This window comes from Stomoxys calcitrans, chromosome 3 (assembly GCF_963082655.1).
Source record: "Stomoxys calcitrans chromosome 3, idStoCalc2.1, whole genome shotgun sequence".
NCBI classification, from domain to species: domain Eukaryota; kingdom Metazoa; phylum Arthropoda; class Insecta; order Diptera; family Muscidae; genus Stomoxys; species Stomoxys calcitrans.
This window is the reverse complement of record NC_081554.1, coordinates 180,854,278-180,874,937: the sequence shown is the minus strand read 5'-3', so window position 1 is coordinate 180,874,937 and position 20,660 is coordinate 180,854,278. Positions and strand designations below refer to the sequence as shown.

At 35.9% G+C, this 20,660-nt stretch overlaps 2 protein-coding genes across 2 annotated transcripts in view; both read right to left on the bottom strand.

The window, feature by feature from the left end:
- Window positions 1-20,660, bottom strand: part of LOC106088848 (uncharacterized) — a 187,330-nt gene that overhangs the window by 73,970 nt on the left and 92,700 nt on the right. The window lies entirely within an intron of this gene.
- Window positions 1,084-5,411, bottom strand: LOC131996228 (uncharacterized). The gene is made up of 2 exons (XM_059365714.1): window positions 1,783-5,411; window positions 1,084-1,240 (listed from the first exon to the last, which is right to left on the bottom strand). The coding sequence occupies exons 1-2, from the start codon at window positions 5,409-5,411 to the stop codon at window positions 1,084-1,086; spliced, it is 3,786 nt and encodes a 1,261-aa protein (XP_059221697.1).

Sequence of the window (20,660 nt, the reverse complement as noted above, 5' to 3'; positions counted from 1 at the left end):
GTGCATGTGGGTGTCGACATATTCTACAAACATAAGGCAAATCTCCCTTCGATTTCCTAGGATCGTTTTTGTTGTGGCGCATAGTTAACTAGTAAATACAAGAAACAGGACAATTTTTCAGATCTATGTACGAATTCCGGTTATATGTGGAGCAGAGTGGTTCATGCTGTTTCGTTTGGCAAAATTACTAATTTGGTTATTGGTCTAGTAATGGTTCCTTTGGCAGTCATAACGTCAGCGACTCGAATTCTGCCATCACTGCCTGAATACACCTTTGAAACACGGCCAAGTCGCCAGGAATTGGGTGGGAGATTTTCGTCTCGGATTACTACCAACATATCTTGTTTCAAGTTCTCCGTAGCTCGTTGCCACTTATGGCGTTTATGAAGTTCCTTGAGATACTCATCTTTCCAGCGAATACAGAAATGCTGATGGATTGCCTTGAGTCGTTGCCAACGATTAACAATGGATATGGGAGTCTCTCGAATGTCTGGATCGATGGGAGCTAGAATTGGCGAACCGATGAGAAAGTGCCCAGGAGTAAGGGCATCGAGGTCGGATGGATTTTGGGACATGGGAGAAATTGGACGGGAGTTCAAACAGGATTCGATTCTGGATAATAATGTTTGCAACTCTTCGAAAGTGTACTTGGAGTTACCTGCAACTTTGCGGAAGTGGAGCTTGAAACTCTTTACACCCGCTTCCCAGAGGCCTCCCATATGAGGTGCCCCAGGTGGGATGAAGTGCCAGGATATATTTTGGTGTGAATAATTGGAAAGGATCGCTTGGTGCGAAGTTTGAATAAAATCTTTGGCGAGGGTTCTGGAAGCGCCTACAAAAGTTGTCCCATTGTCCGAATGGATATGCAATGGGCAACCTCGGCGAGAAATGAATCTACTAAATGCCGCTAAAAAAGTGGAAGTGGAAAGATCGGATGTGGCTTCGAGGTGTATTGCCTTCGTAGAAAAGCACACGAATACACACACGTAGCCTTTCGTAATCAAACAAGCCCGTCCAGTGTAATTTTTTACATCAAATGGTCCCGCGAAGTCCAAACCAGTGTGGAAAAATGGGCGAGAAATCTCAACTCTCTCTGGGGGTAGTGCCGCCATTAGTTGGACCTGACATTTGTGCTTGTATAAAATACATGGCTTGCATTTGTTTATAGTGGCTTTTATTAGAGTTTTTACCTTCGGAATCCAGAATTTCATTCGAAGCAGCCTGAGAACTAATTGATTTCCTCCATGCAAGGATATTACGTGGATGAATCGAACCAATAACCGGGAAAGCGGACAATTATATGGCAATATAATGGGATGCTTCTCATTGTACGTCAACGTTGACGAAGATGCTAGCCTACCACAACTACGGATAATCCCATCTGAATCGCAGAATGGATTAAGACTTAATATTGTACTGGATTTTGATATTATCTTTTTAGAAGATAATGAAGAGTATTCGTTCGGATAATAAGCCTTTTGACACAACAATATTAACAGGTTCTCAGTTCGAACGAATTCCGAAGACGAAATAGTTCTAGAATATGTCTGACCATTTGACCGAAATTTAGAATGTGTCCTGAAGTAGAAGCGATAAACGTATGCCATGACACGAATGGCCCTCGGGAAGGATGAAAACCGATCAAGAACGTCCTCAAAGTTTTCGAAATAATTAAAATTGACTTTGATACTTTTCTGCTCTATTTCTACGATGTCAGTGGGAAGACGGTTCGGTCTAGGCCAGTCAACAGAATCATATTTTAACCAAGATGGTCCTCTCCACCATAGATCATTGTCAACAATCTCTTGTGGACATATTCCGCGGCTAGCCATGTCGGCAGGATTGGACTCTGATGGAACATGGGCCCATTTGGATGGATGAATAACTTCGCTAATCTTTGACACTCTATTTGCGACAAATGTGGTCCAATAGCATGGAGGTTTAGCTAACCAAGAAAGCACAATGGTGGAATCGGTCCAACAGTGCACAGTGTAGGCAGGCACATTCATCTGAGGAATAATGTTATCTATCATTTCGGCTAACAGGGCAGCGCCACATAATTCTAAACGTGGAATGGAGAGCGTTTTTATGGGCGCCACTCTGGTTTTGGATGATATAAGAGTTGTGAGAATGGAGTTGGATGCCTTCACACGAATATATAAGGCGGCCGCGTATGCCTTTTCGGACGCATCACAGAACCCATGGAACTGCACCTCACAATCCGGAGAATAGTGGATCCAACGAGGAATACTAACGGAATTTACAATTGGATAGTTCGTCTGAAAAGATCTCCATTGAGATAATGTCTGTGGAGAAATATCATCATCCCAATCCATTTTCTCCATCCAGATGCTTTGCATTATTATTTTTGCAACAACAATGCAAGGAGAAAGCCACCCGGCAGGATCAAATAGCTTTGAAATCTCGGAGAGCACCTTTCTTTTGGAAAAGGTCGTGGACTCAGAGAATGGTTGTATAGAGAAGAAAAAACAATCAGACATTGCATTCCAGCGAATGCCCAAAGCCTTTGCCGTACTGCTATCATCAAATTTAAGGAAGTCCTCACGAAGTAGATCTTCTTGGGGTATGTCGGACAGAATTTCCCTACAATTCGCGGTCCATTTTCTCATGGTAAATCCAGCAGATTTGAGAGCCTTAACTAGCTGACCCTTCGCCTCCTTGGCATCAGAAACTGTGTGGGCCCCCACCAATGCATCATCCACATACATATAATTACGCAGAATATCACTCGCCAAAGGATATTGCGTTCTTACATCTTCCGCTAATTGACAAAGTGTGCGAATAGCCAAATATGGCGCACAGTTCACCCCAAAAGTGACGGTCTTCAATTCATAATCTTGGATTGGACAATTAGGACTTCTCCGGAAAAGGATTCGTTGAAATGGAGTATGTTTCTCATCCACCAGAATTTGACGATACATTTTTGTTATATCGCCATTGAAAACGAATTGAAAAAACCTCCATTTCAAAATAAGGATCGTAAGATCATTTTGTAAGACCGGCCCGATGAGCAACACGTCGTTAAGACTGGTCCCATTGGACGTAGATGACGAAGCATTAAACACAACTCTGACTTTAGTAGTTGTGCTTTCGGGTTTTATAACTGCGTGGTGTGGCAGATAATAGCAATGGCTGAAATCTGTAGGATTAGAAGAAGAAACCACACGCATGTGCCCCAGACTGATATACTCCTCGAGGACATCATCATATTCTCGCTTAAAATCGGGGGTTCGTAAAAGTCGTGATTCATTTTTAAGAAATTGAGCCATTGAGCTTCTCCTAGACTCGCCCAAATTAATCTCCCCAGGAAATTCTCGCCGGAATGGAAGGGACACTATATATCTCCCAGTAGAATCTCGCGTGGTAGAGCGGGTAAATAAGTCCTCACACAATTGATCAGCAGGGGACATAAATCGTCTCCGTGGAGGCTCTTCCACCTCCCAGAAGCGTGAAATCTGTTTCTCTAATGAGATTTCACAAAAATTCGAAACAATTGTGGTAAATGAGCTAGTGGTTTGGATAGGTATGGGGCCCGTAAGGATCCAGCCAAATACTGTTTCCTGGGCTAGTAGCGATCCACAAATTGGATTTTGTATACCGGAAAGCATGACAAACGGAATTATGTCTGCGCCTATAAGAACATCTATTTGGGAGCTCTGAAAGAAGTTTGGATCGGCCAGAGGAATATTAGGAAGCTCTGAAAGAAGAGCAGGATCAATAGTCCTTGATGGAAGGCTGCCAGATAAATGAGGTACCACCAAGGCAGATGTTGAAATGTCTATGCTACTATCCGAGCAAGACCCCAGTGAAAAGGTGCATTCTTTCCGAACCGATGCAGAAACGGATTGGTTCAAGCCCGAAATCGTGGCTGAAGTCCGCTTAAATGGGAGTTTCATAACGTTAAACAGTCTCTCCGATATAAAGGTACCTTCGGACCCTGAATCCACCAAAGCCTTTGCTCTATAAGTCAGCCCATTGTGACTTACTTTTACAAGAGCTGTACCCAAAAGGACACCCTTTGAATTCGTTGCGAAATAAGTCTGAACTACACCATCCTGAGACGAACTAGTGGACTGTATAGGGTTGGCATGAAATGGTGCAGAGTTTGGATCGAGGCTAGAAGTAGAAGGTGATGGTGCCGATGGAGATGATGGACTGTTCGAATCGTCTTTATGGAGGAGGGTGTTGTGTTTTTTGTTACACTTATAGCAAGAAAACTTGCTAGAACAATTCTTGACAGTATGAACTTTCGAAAAGCAGTTAATACAAAGACTGTTTTTCTTGATCTCGGAGAATCTTTGTGCCTGCGTCATCTTCAGGAATTTCGGACATTTCCGGATTATATGGTTCTCCTTAGGACACAAGTGACAAACGGGTTCAGTCACTTTGTTTTGAAAGGCACGAATGTTGTTGGATGGGAATTTCGGATTGGACTTTTGACATGTCTTCGAACCCGGCTTGGAACTAGAGCTAGGAGTATCAACAGGTTTCCTAATCTCAGATACGGATTCCAGAGTCCTATGCCTGTTGGTCAGAAAGCTGTCCAACTTTGACCACTTAGGAATACATGATTTGTCAGACAATGTCTGTTCCCACAATGTCAGGGTCACATTTGGAAGGCAGTTGGAACAAACGAATACAAAGATGGGGTCCCAGCTATCCACATCAACCTCGTACAGTTTCAGCAAAGAGATACATGAGTTAATATCTCGTTGAAGAATCTTAATGTTCGAAGCAGATTCGTTGGAAATTGCGGAAAGTCCAAAAAGCTTCTTCAGCTGAATGTTAATGAGTACCCTTTTGTTCTCATATCTTGAACAAAGACTGGCCCAAGCTACCTGAAAATTTTCGCCAGTAAGGGGAAGTCTCCTGACAATATCGTTTGCCTCACCCTTGGTCTTCTGGTGCAGGTGGAAAAGCTTCTCCACTGAACTGAGTCTCGTATTTCGTATACAGACTGCCTCAAACATATCCCTAAATGTGGGCCAGGCTGAATAGTCGCCCTCAAAGAATGGAATCTCGCATGGCGGTAGCTTGAAACCAAAACTAGCTTGTCCGGACTTCGGAACAGTCGCGGAAGCAGAGAGCTCCTGGATAAGCTCGCGAATCCTAGTATTACATCGGCAATATGTAACATATGCACTCGAATATTTGTGCGTAACTGTGGTAATCTCCACCCGTTCTTCCGCTCCGTCATCTCCCGAGAGCTCACCCTCAATATCGGCCAGGCATCTCTCATATGACTCCTTTAACTTTCCCCAGATCGAGGCCAACTCCTCCTGGTGGACCTCAAGAGAGAAAACCGAGGACATAGGAAAATCCTTATCGTTCAAACTGGCCTCGAACACGACCAAATGATCGGATTGGCGGATGAACTTTTCTAGGGACATAGTGAGATCGTTCAGTCTCGAGAAAGAAACCAAAAGTGTAACGAGTGAAAGGACGGAAGGATCGAAAGAATGAAATCGGAATATTGTCACTGATAGCAAGTAATGGAGGATAATGTATATAATGGATAAGAAAATCAGAAAAAATCCAATTCAAATTCAGAAAATCGCAGTCAATGACTTCCTTTCTTTTCATCTGGTCATGAAATTCATAATGAGTTTACTAAAGGATAAGACTCTGAGAAAGTTGAAAAAAAAAAAAAAAAAAAAAAAAAAAAAAAACCCTGTCATAACGACAAACAAACTAAAAAAAAAATTTGGATTTATTTCTATTGAGATGTACGACGTTGAACGAATATTTAATGTGGTAGATCTATATAAAAACGAAATTTGAATGAAACTTTTTTTCATGGGAATCCGATTTAACAAAACAAAATCAAGTCTCAAAGAAATTCTGTACCAATAATTTTCAAAATTAGTCACTACGGATATTGGCCTTGGATCCAATATCTTACCAAACAAAGCGCAATTACTTTCTAAGAAGAACAAATTAGTCGACAATTTTTTTCCAAACCTTTAGCTAGTTTCTTTTCTTTTTTATTTTATTATTTTTTTCTAAATCGAATTTTGACACTATCTTAAGTATTTATTAAATATTTATCATGTAGGCTATATAAAAAAAAACATGAAAAAACCGACCTATTAAATGATCTCCTTGGTCCCAAAATAACCAAAGGGATACATCTCATATAAAATAGAGTAAAATAAAAAGATATTATATCTTTATCGCAGCCAAGACAGCGACAATAACTAGAAAACAACAGCTGTTCGAAAGTCAATGTCTTTCTTCCTCTCGCTTTGATACATGGATTAGAGGAACACATGGAACTACGGGCCAAATGACAAATGTGGAGTTCATTAACCTTTCCCTTTATTTCTTCACTAGAATCGTAAATAGAGGACGAATGGAATTGCGAAACAGAAAGAATGCAAATTACAGCAGCAACCAAACACCCACGAATCAACGTATCACAATGGACGTTTGTAACAAAGTGGGGGAGGTGTGAATTGCGGCTCACCAAAAGCAAGAGTAGGAATGATCAAAACAGAACCGTCTGTGTCGACTGCTCACTATTCTGCCAACGGCGCTTTGTCAGTGAGCACGAAAGAGGGTTTGTAAATGTCTCCACAAGAGAGTGGAGCGGTTCCAACCAGAGAGTGGAGTGGCTCCAGCCAAAGTGGGCTGATGTTAGAGAATGGATAAAACGTAAACACTCAGAATAAAATATAATAGAGAGGAGATCTCTGGATGATATTTGAGTGTGGCGGGAATTTAACTCCAATTACCAAACAATAAAGGCAAAATGTGGGAGGCAAGAACATGTAAATAAAAAACTATCGCATGCGATATATGGCATCCAAATATCATATGGAGCAAGATATAGCTGAAATAAATGTTGGCATTCATAAGCACATGGGTGCTTGCATTCAGAAATACATTGATGTTGATAACAGCGCTATAAATTCACAAATAGCGTGGCTTTGATAAAAAAAAACAGCATACGTAACATGAGGTGGCCAATCTGTTATATATAAGAACCTGGATTCCACGTGTTTTCCGTCTACAATATTCTTATGAAAAACTCACCAGCGTATGTTTTTTTCAGATTTCGTTCAATATATTCTCATATAGCTAAGATTCCTTACATATGTTCCATAATTTTTAATATCCTTTGCCTTTCTCGGTCTGTTCGGCTTTCAGGTAGTTTTTGCGGGAAATCTTCTATAATGGTTTTTCTTTTTCGGCTTTTAGGAACCCTCTCTTATTTCTTTTCAATTCCGTATAAAACAATTTTATTTCCTTTTAATTTTTGGCGATATTTTTCAAAATATTTTCCATGCGTTTAACCGCATGACCACTCATTTTCGCACTATGATACAACTAACCAATTTACAAAGAAAAAAATGCAAACTAACCTGCTTCAGTGTTTGTCACAATGGAGAGACAAAGTCACAAGATGAACTCTCTCGAGTATTTCCCAATATAAGTCTCCAAATAAACGCAGCAATCCGGTTCGAAGGACCAAAATGATTGTGTGGAGTGGGAGCGTAGTCTCTGGAGTAAGAATTGAAATCTCGATGAGCCAAAGTCAGAACAAAGACAAAATTATGGAGAATTTTGTCTGCCTTGTTCCTCCAGTTGGGTTTATGATTGCAAACCCCAGGTGAAATAGAAAAGGAAAACAAAACACCGAATTAGGATTGTTGGAACAAAAAATGGATTTTTATTTTGGGTGCTGATAGACGATCTTACCAGTGCCAAGGTTGGATTTGAACAAGAAGGAGCTTAAGTCAAGTCTATCGGAAGTTGTATCTTCGACATGATTGGTAATTTCGTTAAATCGATATGCTATCTGCAATGATAGCATGAGTAGGGGAAGAAAGTAATTGGGGATTTCTTTAGAAAGTATAGGGATCGCGAATTGAGGTTGAGATCTGCGGGATTCTAGTTCGGCGTTAATAATTGTGTTTCAGCGTAAACAGATGATGAATTGTTTGGGCAAAGATGTCTTAAATGAATAATAATGAGTTAATTTGGAGCAGGCCTTACAAGAAAGTTAAATATTTTTAGCAATGTTAAGTTGTAGAAAACTTTGGATGGAATGTATTGGGAGTATATAATGTATTGATGGAAGAACTATATTCAAAATCATTCGTATAGAAAAGATGAGCTAACAAAGTATCTTATCTTACACACATAATAACATTTTATAATATTCATGAATCCCAAGAACGAAACTTTCTACTAAGCCAAGCCAAAACAAGATATCAATTAAATGATTGCACAGAAAACAAAATTGATTATTTTCGTAGATATTCAATTTCTTTGGCATGAAAATTCAACACTTAAAAGAGCAAACAATAAGATGTTTTATATTTTTTTATACCCAAGATTTTTTTTTAAATTTAAATGATTGCACACATGGTAAAACTAAATGTTTTTGTAAAGCCGAAATAAGCAACATTTAGGAAAAAGCAGTCATTTCATGACATCAATTCATTTGGGATGAAAATTCAACATTAGAAATTATATGTTATGTAATACAATTCTTAGTAATAAATGAATGCACACATCTTACAATGTTAAGTCTTCAAAAATGTGAAAGAAATATCGTTTAAGTAAATGTCGTCACTTCATGACATCAATTCATTTGAGATCTTAGTCCAACATATGAAAGAGAAAATTATATGATGTTCTTGAGCACTAGTATTTGACCAATAGGTATTATATTATTACACACATAATAATATCTGATATATTCGTAAATCCAAAATAAACTACTTTCTCGGAGTTCTAGCACCTAAATAATATCAATTCATATTGGGTAAAAATCCAACATTTAAAAATAATATTATTTCAAATGCAACTCTTTTGTCTCAGGTTTTTTGGCACAAATATACTAAATGAATGCACACATACTAAAATTTTACATTTTCTTAAAGCCGAAGTAGACATCATTCCCGAATAAGTGGCCACTTTTTTAAAACAATTCGTTAGTGATGAAAATTCAATGTTTATTTGAAAGTGAATCCCGTTATATTATATTTTATACATTTTAAGGATTTTTTCATTATATATAAATTGCTTGCACACATAGTGAAATTTAGTTTTTTCATGAAGCCGAAACCTACCAAATTGTAGAAAAGCAGCCACTTCTGCATATCAATTAATTTGGGTGGAAAAATCAACATTTAAAACTAACATGATTTCTAATATATTTTCTGCGCCTTAACTTTTGCCCAAAGTGTACTGAATGCACACATGATAAAATTTGATATTTTCTTAAATCTGTAATAAACAACCTTCTACAAAATGCAGCTACTTCATTATATCAATTCATTTGGACTAAAAACCGTTATAAGATGTTTAATATATTTTTAAGCCTCAAGATTTTTTTTCCAATAAGTATTACATAATTGCACACAAAGTAAAACTTAATAACTCCGTAAAGCCGACACGATCAACTTTATAGAAAATGCAGCCACTTGCTCAAATCAATTTTTTAGGAATGAATATTCCAAATTAAAATGTCCTATAATGTCTAATACAAAACTTGTGCCTTAGGTTTTTGGCATAAATATACTAAATGATTGCACACACGATAATATTTTACATGTTCTAAAAGCCGAAATGGACGACATTGATGAAAAAGCGGTCACTTTTTTATATCAATTCGATAGGGATGAAAATTTAATATTTATTTGAAAAATAATCCCATGATATGATGTTTTATACATTTGAAAGATTTTTTCAGTAAATAATAATTGTTTGCACACATGGTCAAATTTAATTATTTCATTGAACCGAAACCAACCAAATTCTAGAAAAAGCAGCCACTTCTTCATATCAGTTCATTTGGGATGAAAAATCAATATTCAAAACTAACATGATTTATAATAAATTTTTTATGCTTCATCTTTTGGCCAAAAAGTACTAAATGATTGCACACATTATAAAATTTTATATTTTCATAAGTCTGTAATAAACATTGTTCTAGGAAATGCAGCAACTTTATTACATCAATTCATTTGCACTGAAAACTCAACGTTGGATACGGAATACCGTAACATGATGTTTTATACATACATGTTTTATACATATACATAGTTCTCACGATTTTTTTCCAATAAGTATTATATTTAGCACTCATAGTAAAACTTAATACTTTCGTTAAGCTGAAATACACATCATTATGGAAAATGAACCCACTTGCTGACATTAATTATTTAGGGAAAAAACTTAAAAGTTTAAAAATCCAAAAAAATGTTAAATGAATGCACACACAGAAAGATTTTACATTTTCTTAAAGCCGAAGTAGACAAAATTCCAGAAAAGGCTGCCACTTACTGATATCAATTCATTTGGGATGAAAAATTAACATTTAGAGCTAGAATAATTTTTAACACATTTTTTGTGCTTCACCTTCGACCAAAAAAGTACTAAATGATTGTACACATGATAAAATTTAATATTTTCGTAAATCTGTGATAAACATCGTTCTAGAAAATGCAGTCACTTCTTAATATCAATTCAATTGGAATGAAAAATCAACATTAAAATCTAGCAAAATTTGTAATACATTTCTTGTGCCTCAAATTTTGTCCAAGAATACTAAAAGATTGCACACATGGTAAAATTGTATATATTTGCAAATCAGAAATAAACATCGTTTTAGAAAATGCAGTAATTTCTTTATATCAGTTCGTTTGGAAATTCGACATTTAAAAGAAACACCCATAGCATTAATTCCCAAAATATTTTCTAATAAGTATGAAACGATTGCACACATAACAAAATTAAATATTTTCGTAAAATCGAAACAGGCACCATTCAAGAAAATACAGCCACCTTATCATATCAATTCAGATAGGATAAAATCAAACTATTCAAATATGTTAATGTATAATAAAACTCTTGTGTATTAAGCTTTGGCAAAAAAAACCAAAATATAAAATGTTTGCACACATAGTAAAATTTAATATTGTCGTAAATCCGAAATCAATATCATTCCAAAAAATGCACCCACTTCATGATATCAATTAATTTTGGATGAAAATTCAACAAAATTAAAAAATATATGACATATAAAGTAAAATTTTTTCAACCCTACAAGTATTCTGCACACATATCCAATTTTAATGTATTCATAGATCCCCTTTCAATAGCATTCTACTAAATGCAGCCACTCCATAATATCAATTCATTTGGTTTGAAAATACAACATTTGAAAGAGAAAACCACAATATGATGTTTAATACATTTTTATTCTCAAGATTTTTCCAATAAGTATTAATAGTTGCACACATAGTAAAGTATAGTATTTTCGTAACATCCGAACATCTCCCCAAAGAGATGTCGTACTACGTCATGCCGTTTGGACTAGTTTGTAAAATAAAGGTCCCTTGCCATTGAGCTTAAACTAAAATCGAAGAGCGCTCTTTAATAAGTGAGCAGTTTGCCCTTGTTCTTTTATGGAATGTTCTTGGGCAAACTTAAATTTGCTCATTCAATTTAATATATCCTCTTACTATTGCTGGCGACATTAGTAAGATATTCGGCCATGTAAAAATCTTAACAAAGAAATATCGCTCAGCGGCAACCTTTGGCATCATTGAGCTAAAATTTCAATCGTAGAGCACTAATTCATATGGGAGAGCTTTCGAAGAGGTTCCTTAAAGAAATTTTGTGAAAAAATTTGCAATGCATTCTATCAAAAACTTGTTACGCTTTTGCTTTACTCACAATTTTTTGATGTGATCAATGATTTCAGAGACAAAAAACGATATGATCTAAATGGACGTGTTAATGTGAGTGAAGTACAACGAATAACAATGTTCTTATCAATCCATTATGAGTTGAACAACTTCGTTTCATTTTAATTGAAATATTTAACAAGGCCATTTAGGTATAGTTACAATTTTTTGTGAATTTTCCGCTGGTTTTTTCTTTGATATTGCAAGAAAGTCATCATCATTCCAAAAACCAAAATACATCGATACACTTGCCCTATCATAGTCATCAAATTCTTAATGTAAGTAATGAATGAATATTGCCATTGAAGATCTTCATAAAAAACCAAATTGTATGAAATTGTTGTTATTTTTGCTTCGATCGTAGCTTCTTAAAGAAATGATGTAAAATGTGAGGCATTTTTGCAAAAACAAACAAATGAAGACAAAAAAAAAAAACTGAAACGCTTATGAGAATTCTGTATAATTGCCCTAACATGCTTTTTTACTTTACAGAGCAAAAAAAAATGAAACAGAACAGCACAAAAATAAACCAAACAAAATGCTATTTTTGCATTAACTACAACTGAAGAAAGAAAATTGCCGTAAGAATCTTATCTATAGAAAAAAATTCTATATGTACAAGAATGTTGATTAAGAAAAGCTTGACATTGACATTTTAGTAATTAAAAAAGTACAAAAAAAAACCATTGAGAAAATGTGTACTAAGGACAAATAGTTCTACAGAAAAATGCAAATTATTCTTAACGTTGAAAAAAACAACAATAAAAAATACATATGACATTGAATAAGATAGTAAATATTTTTGAATGAACAGAGAATATAATTGTTAAAAGTATCTGATAAATGGTTTCTTCAATAGAACTATATGGTTAAGTTTTTTTTTGAGGTAACAAAATTGATGAAATCCTTTATTTTCTACAAGAACAGTTACTTAAATTTTATGCCCAACCAGAAATTGTACATCTTCATGATGTGTGCCAGATTTGTATTGATAGACCTACTAAGATGGTTATCACAAAACTTTTGTTCAACTAGACGAACTAATATTGGTTTCTTCCCAGATGCCTTTCTCCACTTGATCTTTCCATCGGAGTTTGGGTATTTTCAAACCAATGTTGTTGTTCTTTTACAGTTCAAAGTGGTAAATACAATCATCTCAAACTATGTGAAGAAAAGTTTGTTAATGGATACCATGACTATGGCTCTTAAAGTGAAAATCGAACCAAACTTATATAGGTGAGCTAAAAGCAATAACTTTACAGCACTTCAAAAAATAAGGAAAATATTACCGATGGCTCTTCCCACAGTGATTACTAAAACTGGAAAACCGTTTTTTCAAATTCATATTTCAAGAAGAACTAATATTAAAAATTTACTCGTGTGCAAATTTTACATGGCGATCTGAAAAACCAAAATTTAAATAGTTGGCATGCAAAATCTGCAATCCAGTCTGGGAATCTGGGACTCTGCAAGTTTGTATGAGTCGGAGTCTCAGGCAAATAAAGCAAGTATTTTGACCAAGCATTACTTAGTTCAGAGATTATAAGAAACTGAGAAGTTGACACCTGCCAAGACACTGTACTTATCGACATCCACAAAAAAAAAGGAGAAAGGTTGACCATACCCTAAGAAAGCAAACAACCGACTTAATTTGACTGGTTGTTAAATGGAATTCTTGAGGAATATATCGAGGAGTTTGACTTTCTTAAGTCAGATTGTTACACTAACTACCCACAAAAGAGGGTAGCAAGGATTGATGTCAACGTGCAAGATGCATGTCCCGATTGTAACATGGGCCCACATGATACACGTCATCTGTTTAACTGCCCAGCCAGACCGACTCGACTCAGACCCAGATCAATGTGGAAGCACCCCATCTTAGTCGCAGAGTTTCTGGATCTTGACACTCAACAGAATCAATAAGACGAAAGAATACAACAAACTGCTACAACATCAACAATAGTAGTGTAAGGTATAAATTTAAAAAAGGGAATATTTTTGGGGAACTACCATGGCGGCGTATATCTTCAAGTCGGTCTATGATACTGAATGCCTAGAAAATCTTAGCAAGACCATAAACAATCAACGTTTAGAGAGGATTATAGATGCTCTCGGTGTTACACTGCTGCATGTAGATTGGATTTCTTATCAATAATTGGCCAGCAATCTTTTCAGTAAGGTAATTTCCCCTTGTTTCTTAAATATCTGTGGTTGTTTTGCGGTATTTGTACGCTAATTAGTCTGGAGAAACATTCCATAGGTGAATCTTAAGCCATACCGAATTTCAATATCCAAAATTTCTACCAGATGGATACGAACTATGTGCTTTAGATGCTCAAAAAGCTGAATGGGAGCATTGGGAGCTACATCAGCAGATCTATATTTATTTCTGTGCATCATAGGTAAGATGAGATAAGGTTATAGTGACTGTCAGCAACAGACAATTTGTGGGCCTCAATAGCGACAAGCTTAAACATTGGGTGGGAATTGAAACAACGAACCTCACGTTGGTAAGCCGAGCTAGCAACCGACTAAGACACCGGTATGCATGGATATAAGTAATACCAAAAGAACAACCGTTGAAATTTTAACCAAAAATAATATGAATTGTTCCTTACAGGATCTTAAGAAGTTTTAACCGATATTCAATTGATAGAGGGGTATATTAAGTAAAAGGTCGTTTTAAATCGTATTTGGCAAGATTTTGTTTTTAGTAGACCTTAACAATTGAAAATAACAATGCAGTTGTAGCTGATGGTTTGCCTGCTGAACTGTATACAACCTAAAGCGCTTATAAGGCATACGTTTCAGCTAGTTTGGGCAATCTGGGTAATAGTTCACTTACTTGCCAAAAGAACCTGCACATCAGTGTACAGTAGGGTGGAGTCAATTTGTGTGAACCAAAAAGAAATCCACCAAGTCGAAAATCGAAATCTACCACGGATACTAAGGAAAATTTGATTTTAGACCCATACTTTCTTAGGCAAATTGTTTTAAATTCCAATTTTGGATAGCAAGGAATTTCAAACATTATAGTCGAACAATAGAAATATGAGACTTCTTCTTTCAAAAACAATATAAAACAGTGTGTGTAAGAGATTGGAAGACTAAATCGTTAGGTTATTTGATATTATCAGTGCAGATATATGACTAATATAGTATATCGACAATATGTTAAATTATATACAGTGAGCTTCACAACAAAGAGCGCAATAGCATTTGTTTTGATAGGTTTTTATTCCAGCCTTTAAATTTACTTTACGAAAATAAATAAGTTTTTTTCTGGAACAACATTTTGTTTAGGAATGAAAGCAATTTTAAGGTATTTGATCAGAAACCCCAGCAAAAAAGTATGGCCTTTATACATTGCAAGCTGATGAGGCCCCTGGCATAGGCTGAAATCACGATCTTTGCAACCCCTTCCTAATACATTATACACACCACAATTGCTGAGACTCTTTAAAGGGTTTTTGTTGTTTTGCTTTTTTATTTGAAATAGAAGCAAAAAATAACAAGTAAAAGCGTGCTAATTTCGGCCGGATTCGGATTCTGCTTAAAATGTATTAAAATAAATTAAGTTGTAAGGCATAATTTTATTCTACATACCAAACTTCTGTCAAAAATTAAAGCTTCTTGGAAGCGAACAAAGATGAACGAGAGATCGGCTTACTTAGGGATATATCAGGTTATAAACTGATTTTTGCCGTACTTGGCACAGTAATAGGTCATAACAAAAAACACTACATGCAAAATTTCAGCCAAATCGGACAAAAACTGCGGCTTCTATGAGCTCAAGAAATCAAATCGGGAAATCGGTTTATATGGGAGCTATATCAGATTATAGACCGATTTAGACCGCACTTAACACAATTGTTTGAGGTCATAACAGAAAACTACATGCAAAATTTCAGCCAAATCGGACGAAATTTGTAGCTCCCAGGGGCTCATGAAGTCAGATCGACTTATATGGGAGCTATATTTTAATCTGAACCGACATAGACCATTTGGAACCCCACGACCTACAACGACATTAAGTCTGCGCAAAATTTCGAGCGTCTAGCTTTACGCGTTCGACCTCTATCGTGATTTCGACAGACGGACAGACGGACGGACATGGCTAGATCGATTCAGAACGACGAGACGATCAAGACCAATATTTCTTTTGAAGAGATGTTGGCTGTTAGATTTAAATTTTTTCTTATTAGTGAGTAGGTGGAGCATGTAATCTTTTAGTGGCATCGCAAGCTGATGAGGCCCCTGGCAAAGGCCGAAATCGGTATCCTGGCGGCCTCCCGCTTGTCTAAATATTCTAACTAAAACAAACCGATACTAGAGATGAATACCCCGATTTAAGCGGATTTTTCATAGAAATCTTTTGCCTTCACGAAAAAAAATCCAACTTTACCAAAAAAAAAATTGGGTCAAGCAAGCTGAGGGAACGCTCCATCCGAAAACCAACAAAGGGACATATTGACCAATTATGAAAGTAAAAATTACAAATTTGCCTATTAACATTTCATTAAAGAACAGGAGCAAACTTGTCTCATATCAATGAGTGCTGTCCGATTCAAGTTTAAGCTCAATGATAAGGAACCTCCTTTTTTTAGCCGAGTCGGCGTGCCGCAGCGCGACACCTCTTTGGGGAGAAATGTTTACATGGCTGCCATACCATTTTTATACCCTCCACCACTACTGTGCTACAGGGTATTATAACTAAGTGCATTTATTTGTAACACCCAGAAGGAAGAGAGATAGACCCATTGATAAATATACGAATCGACTCAGAATCACTTTATGATTCAAACTTTGTATGCTTTCCTCGACGACTTCCACTATGTCCATAAAGTTTAGTCGAAATCGTTTCCGATTAGCTCCATGTATATGTTCATCCGATTTTGAGAAATATTGCAATAAAGTGTTCATTCGTTAACCGATTCTCTCGAAACTTGATAGGAAGGATTTTCTCTTGTCTCTCGACATTACTAATGAATTTCATGGAAATCGGTTCAGATTTAGATATAGCTGTCATATATGTATACCGCCCGATTTTCGCTTCTATGGCCACTGCAAGCACATTTACTGACCAATCTTGCCAAAATTTTGTACAACGCTTTCCCCGACGACCACCACAATATCTAAGAAGTTTGCTAGAAATCGGTTCAGATTTGGATATATCTCTCCGATTTCTAGAAATATTGCAATAAAGTGCTCATTCGTTAACCGATTCTCTTGAAATTTGGCAGGAAAGATTTTCTCTTAACTTTCGACATTACTGATGAATTTCATGGAAATCGGTTCAGATTTAGATATAGCTGTCATATATGTATACCGCCCGATTTTCGCTTCTATGGCCACTGCAAGCACATTTATTGACCAATCTTGCCAAAATTTTGGACAGCGCTTTCCTCGACGACCACCACAATATCTAAGAAGTTTGCTAGAAATGGGTTCAGATTTAGATATAGCTTCCATATATATGTTCGTCCGATTTCGAGAAAAATTGCAATAAAGTGCTCTTTTGTTAACCAATTCTTTCGTAGTTTGGCAGGAAGGATTATCTCTTGACTCTCGACATTATTGGTGAATATCATGGAAATCGGTTCAGATTTACATATAGCTCTCATATATATATATATGTCGCCCGATTTTGAGAAATATTGCAATAAGGTGGTAATTTGTTAACCAATTCTCTCGAAATTTGGCAGGAAAGATTTTCTCTTAACTTTCGACATTACTGATGAATTTCATGGAAATCGGTTCAGATTTAGATATAGCTGTCATATATTTATACCGCCCGATTTTCACTTCTATGGCCACTGCAAGCACATTTATTGACCAATCTTGCCAAAATTTTGCACATCGCTTTCCTCGACGACCACCACAATATCTAAGAAGTTTGCTAGAAATCGGTTCAGATTTAGATATAGCTCCCATATATATGTTCGTCCGATTTCGAGAAATATTGCAATAAAGTGCTCATTTGTTATCCAATTCTCTCGTAATTTAACTAGAGGGATTTTCTTATGACCCTAGACATTACTGGTGAATTTCATAGAAATCGGTTCAGATTTAGATATAGCTGCCATATATGTATATAGCCCTATTTTCAATTAAAGAGCCACTGCAAGCGCATTTTTCCACCAATCATGCCAAAATTTCACAACACTTTCCTCGACGACTTCCACTATATCTGAGAAGTTTGCTCGAAATCGGTTCAGATTTAGATATAGCCGCCATATATATGTTCGTCATTTGGATATAGCTCCCACATTATACTTATAGGGTATACAGTCGGCACTGCCCCGACTTGCCCTTCCTTATGGGTTCTTGTTTGTAATCATCACCAGAAGTCTTATTTCCTTTACTTAAAACTTTTACATTTTTCTTGCTAATCATCAGCAATTTTGAGGTATCATTATCATTCAATTTACAGTTTAAACGTTGTTTTGTAAAGCTTCAAAAAAGGTTTCTTAATATTTCTTTGTTTGCTTTTGTGGGCTTTTTTTCTGTTGGCCTGCCTAAGGAATTCGCTAAATTGCCAAATGACGAAGGCACAATAAGCCAAATGACGAAGGCACAATAATCATGGGAGAATGTGTTATTCTCTTTTGGCCTTTAAAAAAGTAAGGAATTTTTGGCAACATTTTTTCGCTGATGGTATTGGTTAAATAAGTTAAGGATAGCTCTGTGTTTTGAGTCTAGAGTTTAGACACCCATGTTTTAGCTTGAAGGTTAATTGAACAACTTCCCTTTTAATATGAAAGTGACCTTAAAAAGGAAATACAATGCGTATTTCCGGTATCTGATACGTAAATAAATTGCAATTTACACAAACCCCCCAAAAGAAAACCTCAATGCTAAATTAACAAATTGTGGTTATTTTTTCTGATCTTTTAAAGAGAAACTTCGAAATTAAGTCACACGTGTTCCAGACTTTATGCGATCTTAAAATTGCTGTCAGAGTGTTTTTCTGGGTGTGAAATACAATTGTGTTAATCGACGACCTAATAAAATAAAATATAAAAAATTGATTTTCTGATGCAGCTTGGTAGAGTAATCATATAAATATTGAGGTTTTGTGGTGGGCCTATATGCATTTTGTGTTATTCTTAAATTAAGCGCATAAACCGAGTGATATACACGGTTTATGCGTGAATTAAGAAAAAGCTCTCAAAAAAACTCACTTAAAAATATGACAAAAAATGAAATTTTGCCATATAGCAGACAGACCATTTGTACCTAAAGTTTTCATTCAATTTTACATTTGCAACGTTTTTATTTGTTTTGTTTGGTTTTTTTCTTGTTTTCATTCGCAAAACAGCTTGTTTGGGCGATTGTAGTCTTTCTGGCACACATTTGACTCATAAACTTTGACAAGCCTCTGGAAATTGTGAACGTTGTCGTTGATATTAAAGTCTGACATCAGGTTACACTACTTTTATTCCTTGTTGTCAATGCTGCCTCCCCTCATCTCAACAACTCCTGTTGTGTCCCAGCATTAAAAGCCCATTTTTACTCCAACCCAAGACATTTTGTTAGCCATTAAGCAAACTTTGTACTCTAAGTGTATTTGCCATCACCTGGGCATATGAGCTCCATAATCGTATTACCCAGGCTAGTGAGGGGCCCCAAGAGGGTCCATGTAGAAACCAAAAAGTCTTAGTCTGCCTTTCATTAAACTGGCTAAGAAAATGGTACATTCAATATGGTCAATAGCATGAGTCATTGTGGGTTTGTGTAAGCCATACGCCGTAATTCATGCCCCACACTTTAACAACTTTGTGCTTGGGTGAGAAAAAAATTATGCTAAACAAATGTCAGTCATAAATTTAAAAACACAAACTTACACACTCTCTGTTATATTGAGGCAATTGTCAATTATAAATGCAAATTTTCAAGTAATAAAAACTAATTTAAAAAGAGTATTCTTTTTATAAGCACAAAACTCTTTCTGGTTTTTTTGACCAATATTCCTGATGAGGTCATGGAGAAATGAAGTTTTTAGAATTTTTAAATTAAAAAAAAAAAACGGAATTTTCAAAATTCTACTTTTTAACTTAACGAAAGGCAAAAGTCAGGCGGTGCCGACTTTATAATAACCTACACCTACCCTATAGGTACAAAGTGCTCGAGCTATGTCTAATTCTGAAACTATTTTGATGGACCTCGCCTAATGTTTTCAGATGGATTGTTAAACAATCCGTATCACATTTCGAGCAAATATGTTCAAACTGTAATATCTACAGTTCACAAATGACAACGTTAGTGCTATAGTGGGATCTATATCTAATTCTAAACCGATTTCGAGCAAATTTCTCAGATAATGTGGTACACGTCGAGAAAAGCGTTGTGAAAAATTTTGGCAAGATTGGCCCAAAAATTGCAATTGAAATGGTTCTAGAAGTGAAAATTGGGCGATATACATATATGACAGCAATATCTAAATCTGAACCGATTTACATGAAATTTACCAGTAGTGTCGAGAGTCAAGATAAAATCCTTCCTAACAAATTTCAAGAGAATCGGTTAACAAATGTCCATTTTATTGCAATATTACTGCAAATCTGAACAGATTTCAAGCAAACTTTATGGACATTTTGGCAAGATTGGTTAATAAATGCGCTTGCAGTGGCTCTAGGAGTGAAAATCGGGAGATATATATATATATATATATATATATATATATATATATATATATATATATATATATATATATATATATATATATATATATATATATATATATATATATATATATATATATATATATATATATATATGAGAGCTATATCTAAATCTGTACCGATTTCTAGGAAATTCGTCAGTAATGTCGAGAGTCAAGACAAAATCCTTCCTACCAACTTTCAAGAGAATCAGTTAAAAAATTACCATTTTATTGCAGTATTACTGTAAATCGGATGAACATATATATGGGGC

Bases quoted from the DNA above. Each gene is read 5' to 3' on its own strand.
- LOC131996228 (XM_059365714.1), bottom strand. From the start codon at position 5,411: ATGTCCCTAGAAAAGTTCATCCGCCAATCCGATCATTTGGTCGTGTTC. The intron at 1,241-1,782 runs GTGGAGAGGACC...CCTTGCATGGAG, and splicing joins ATTGTTGACAATGATCTATG to GAAATCAATTAGTTCTCAGG.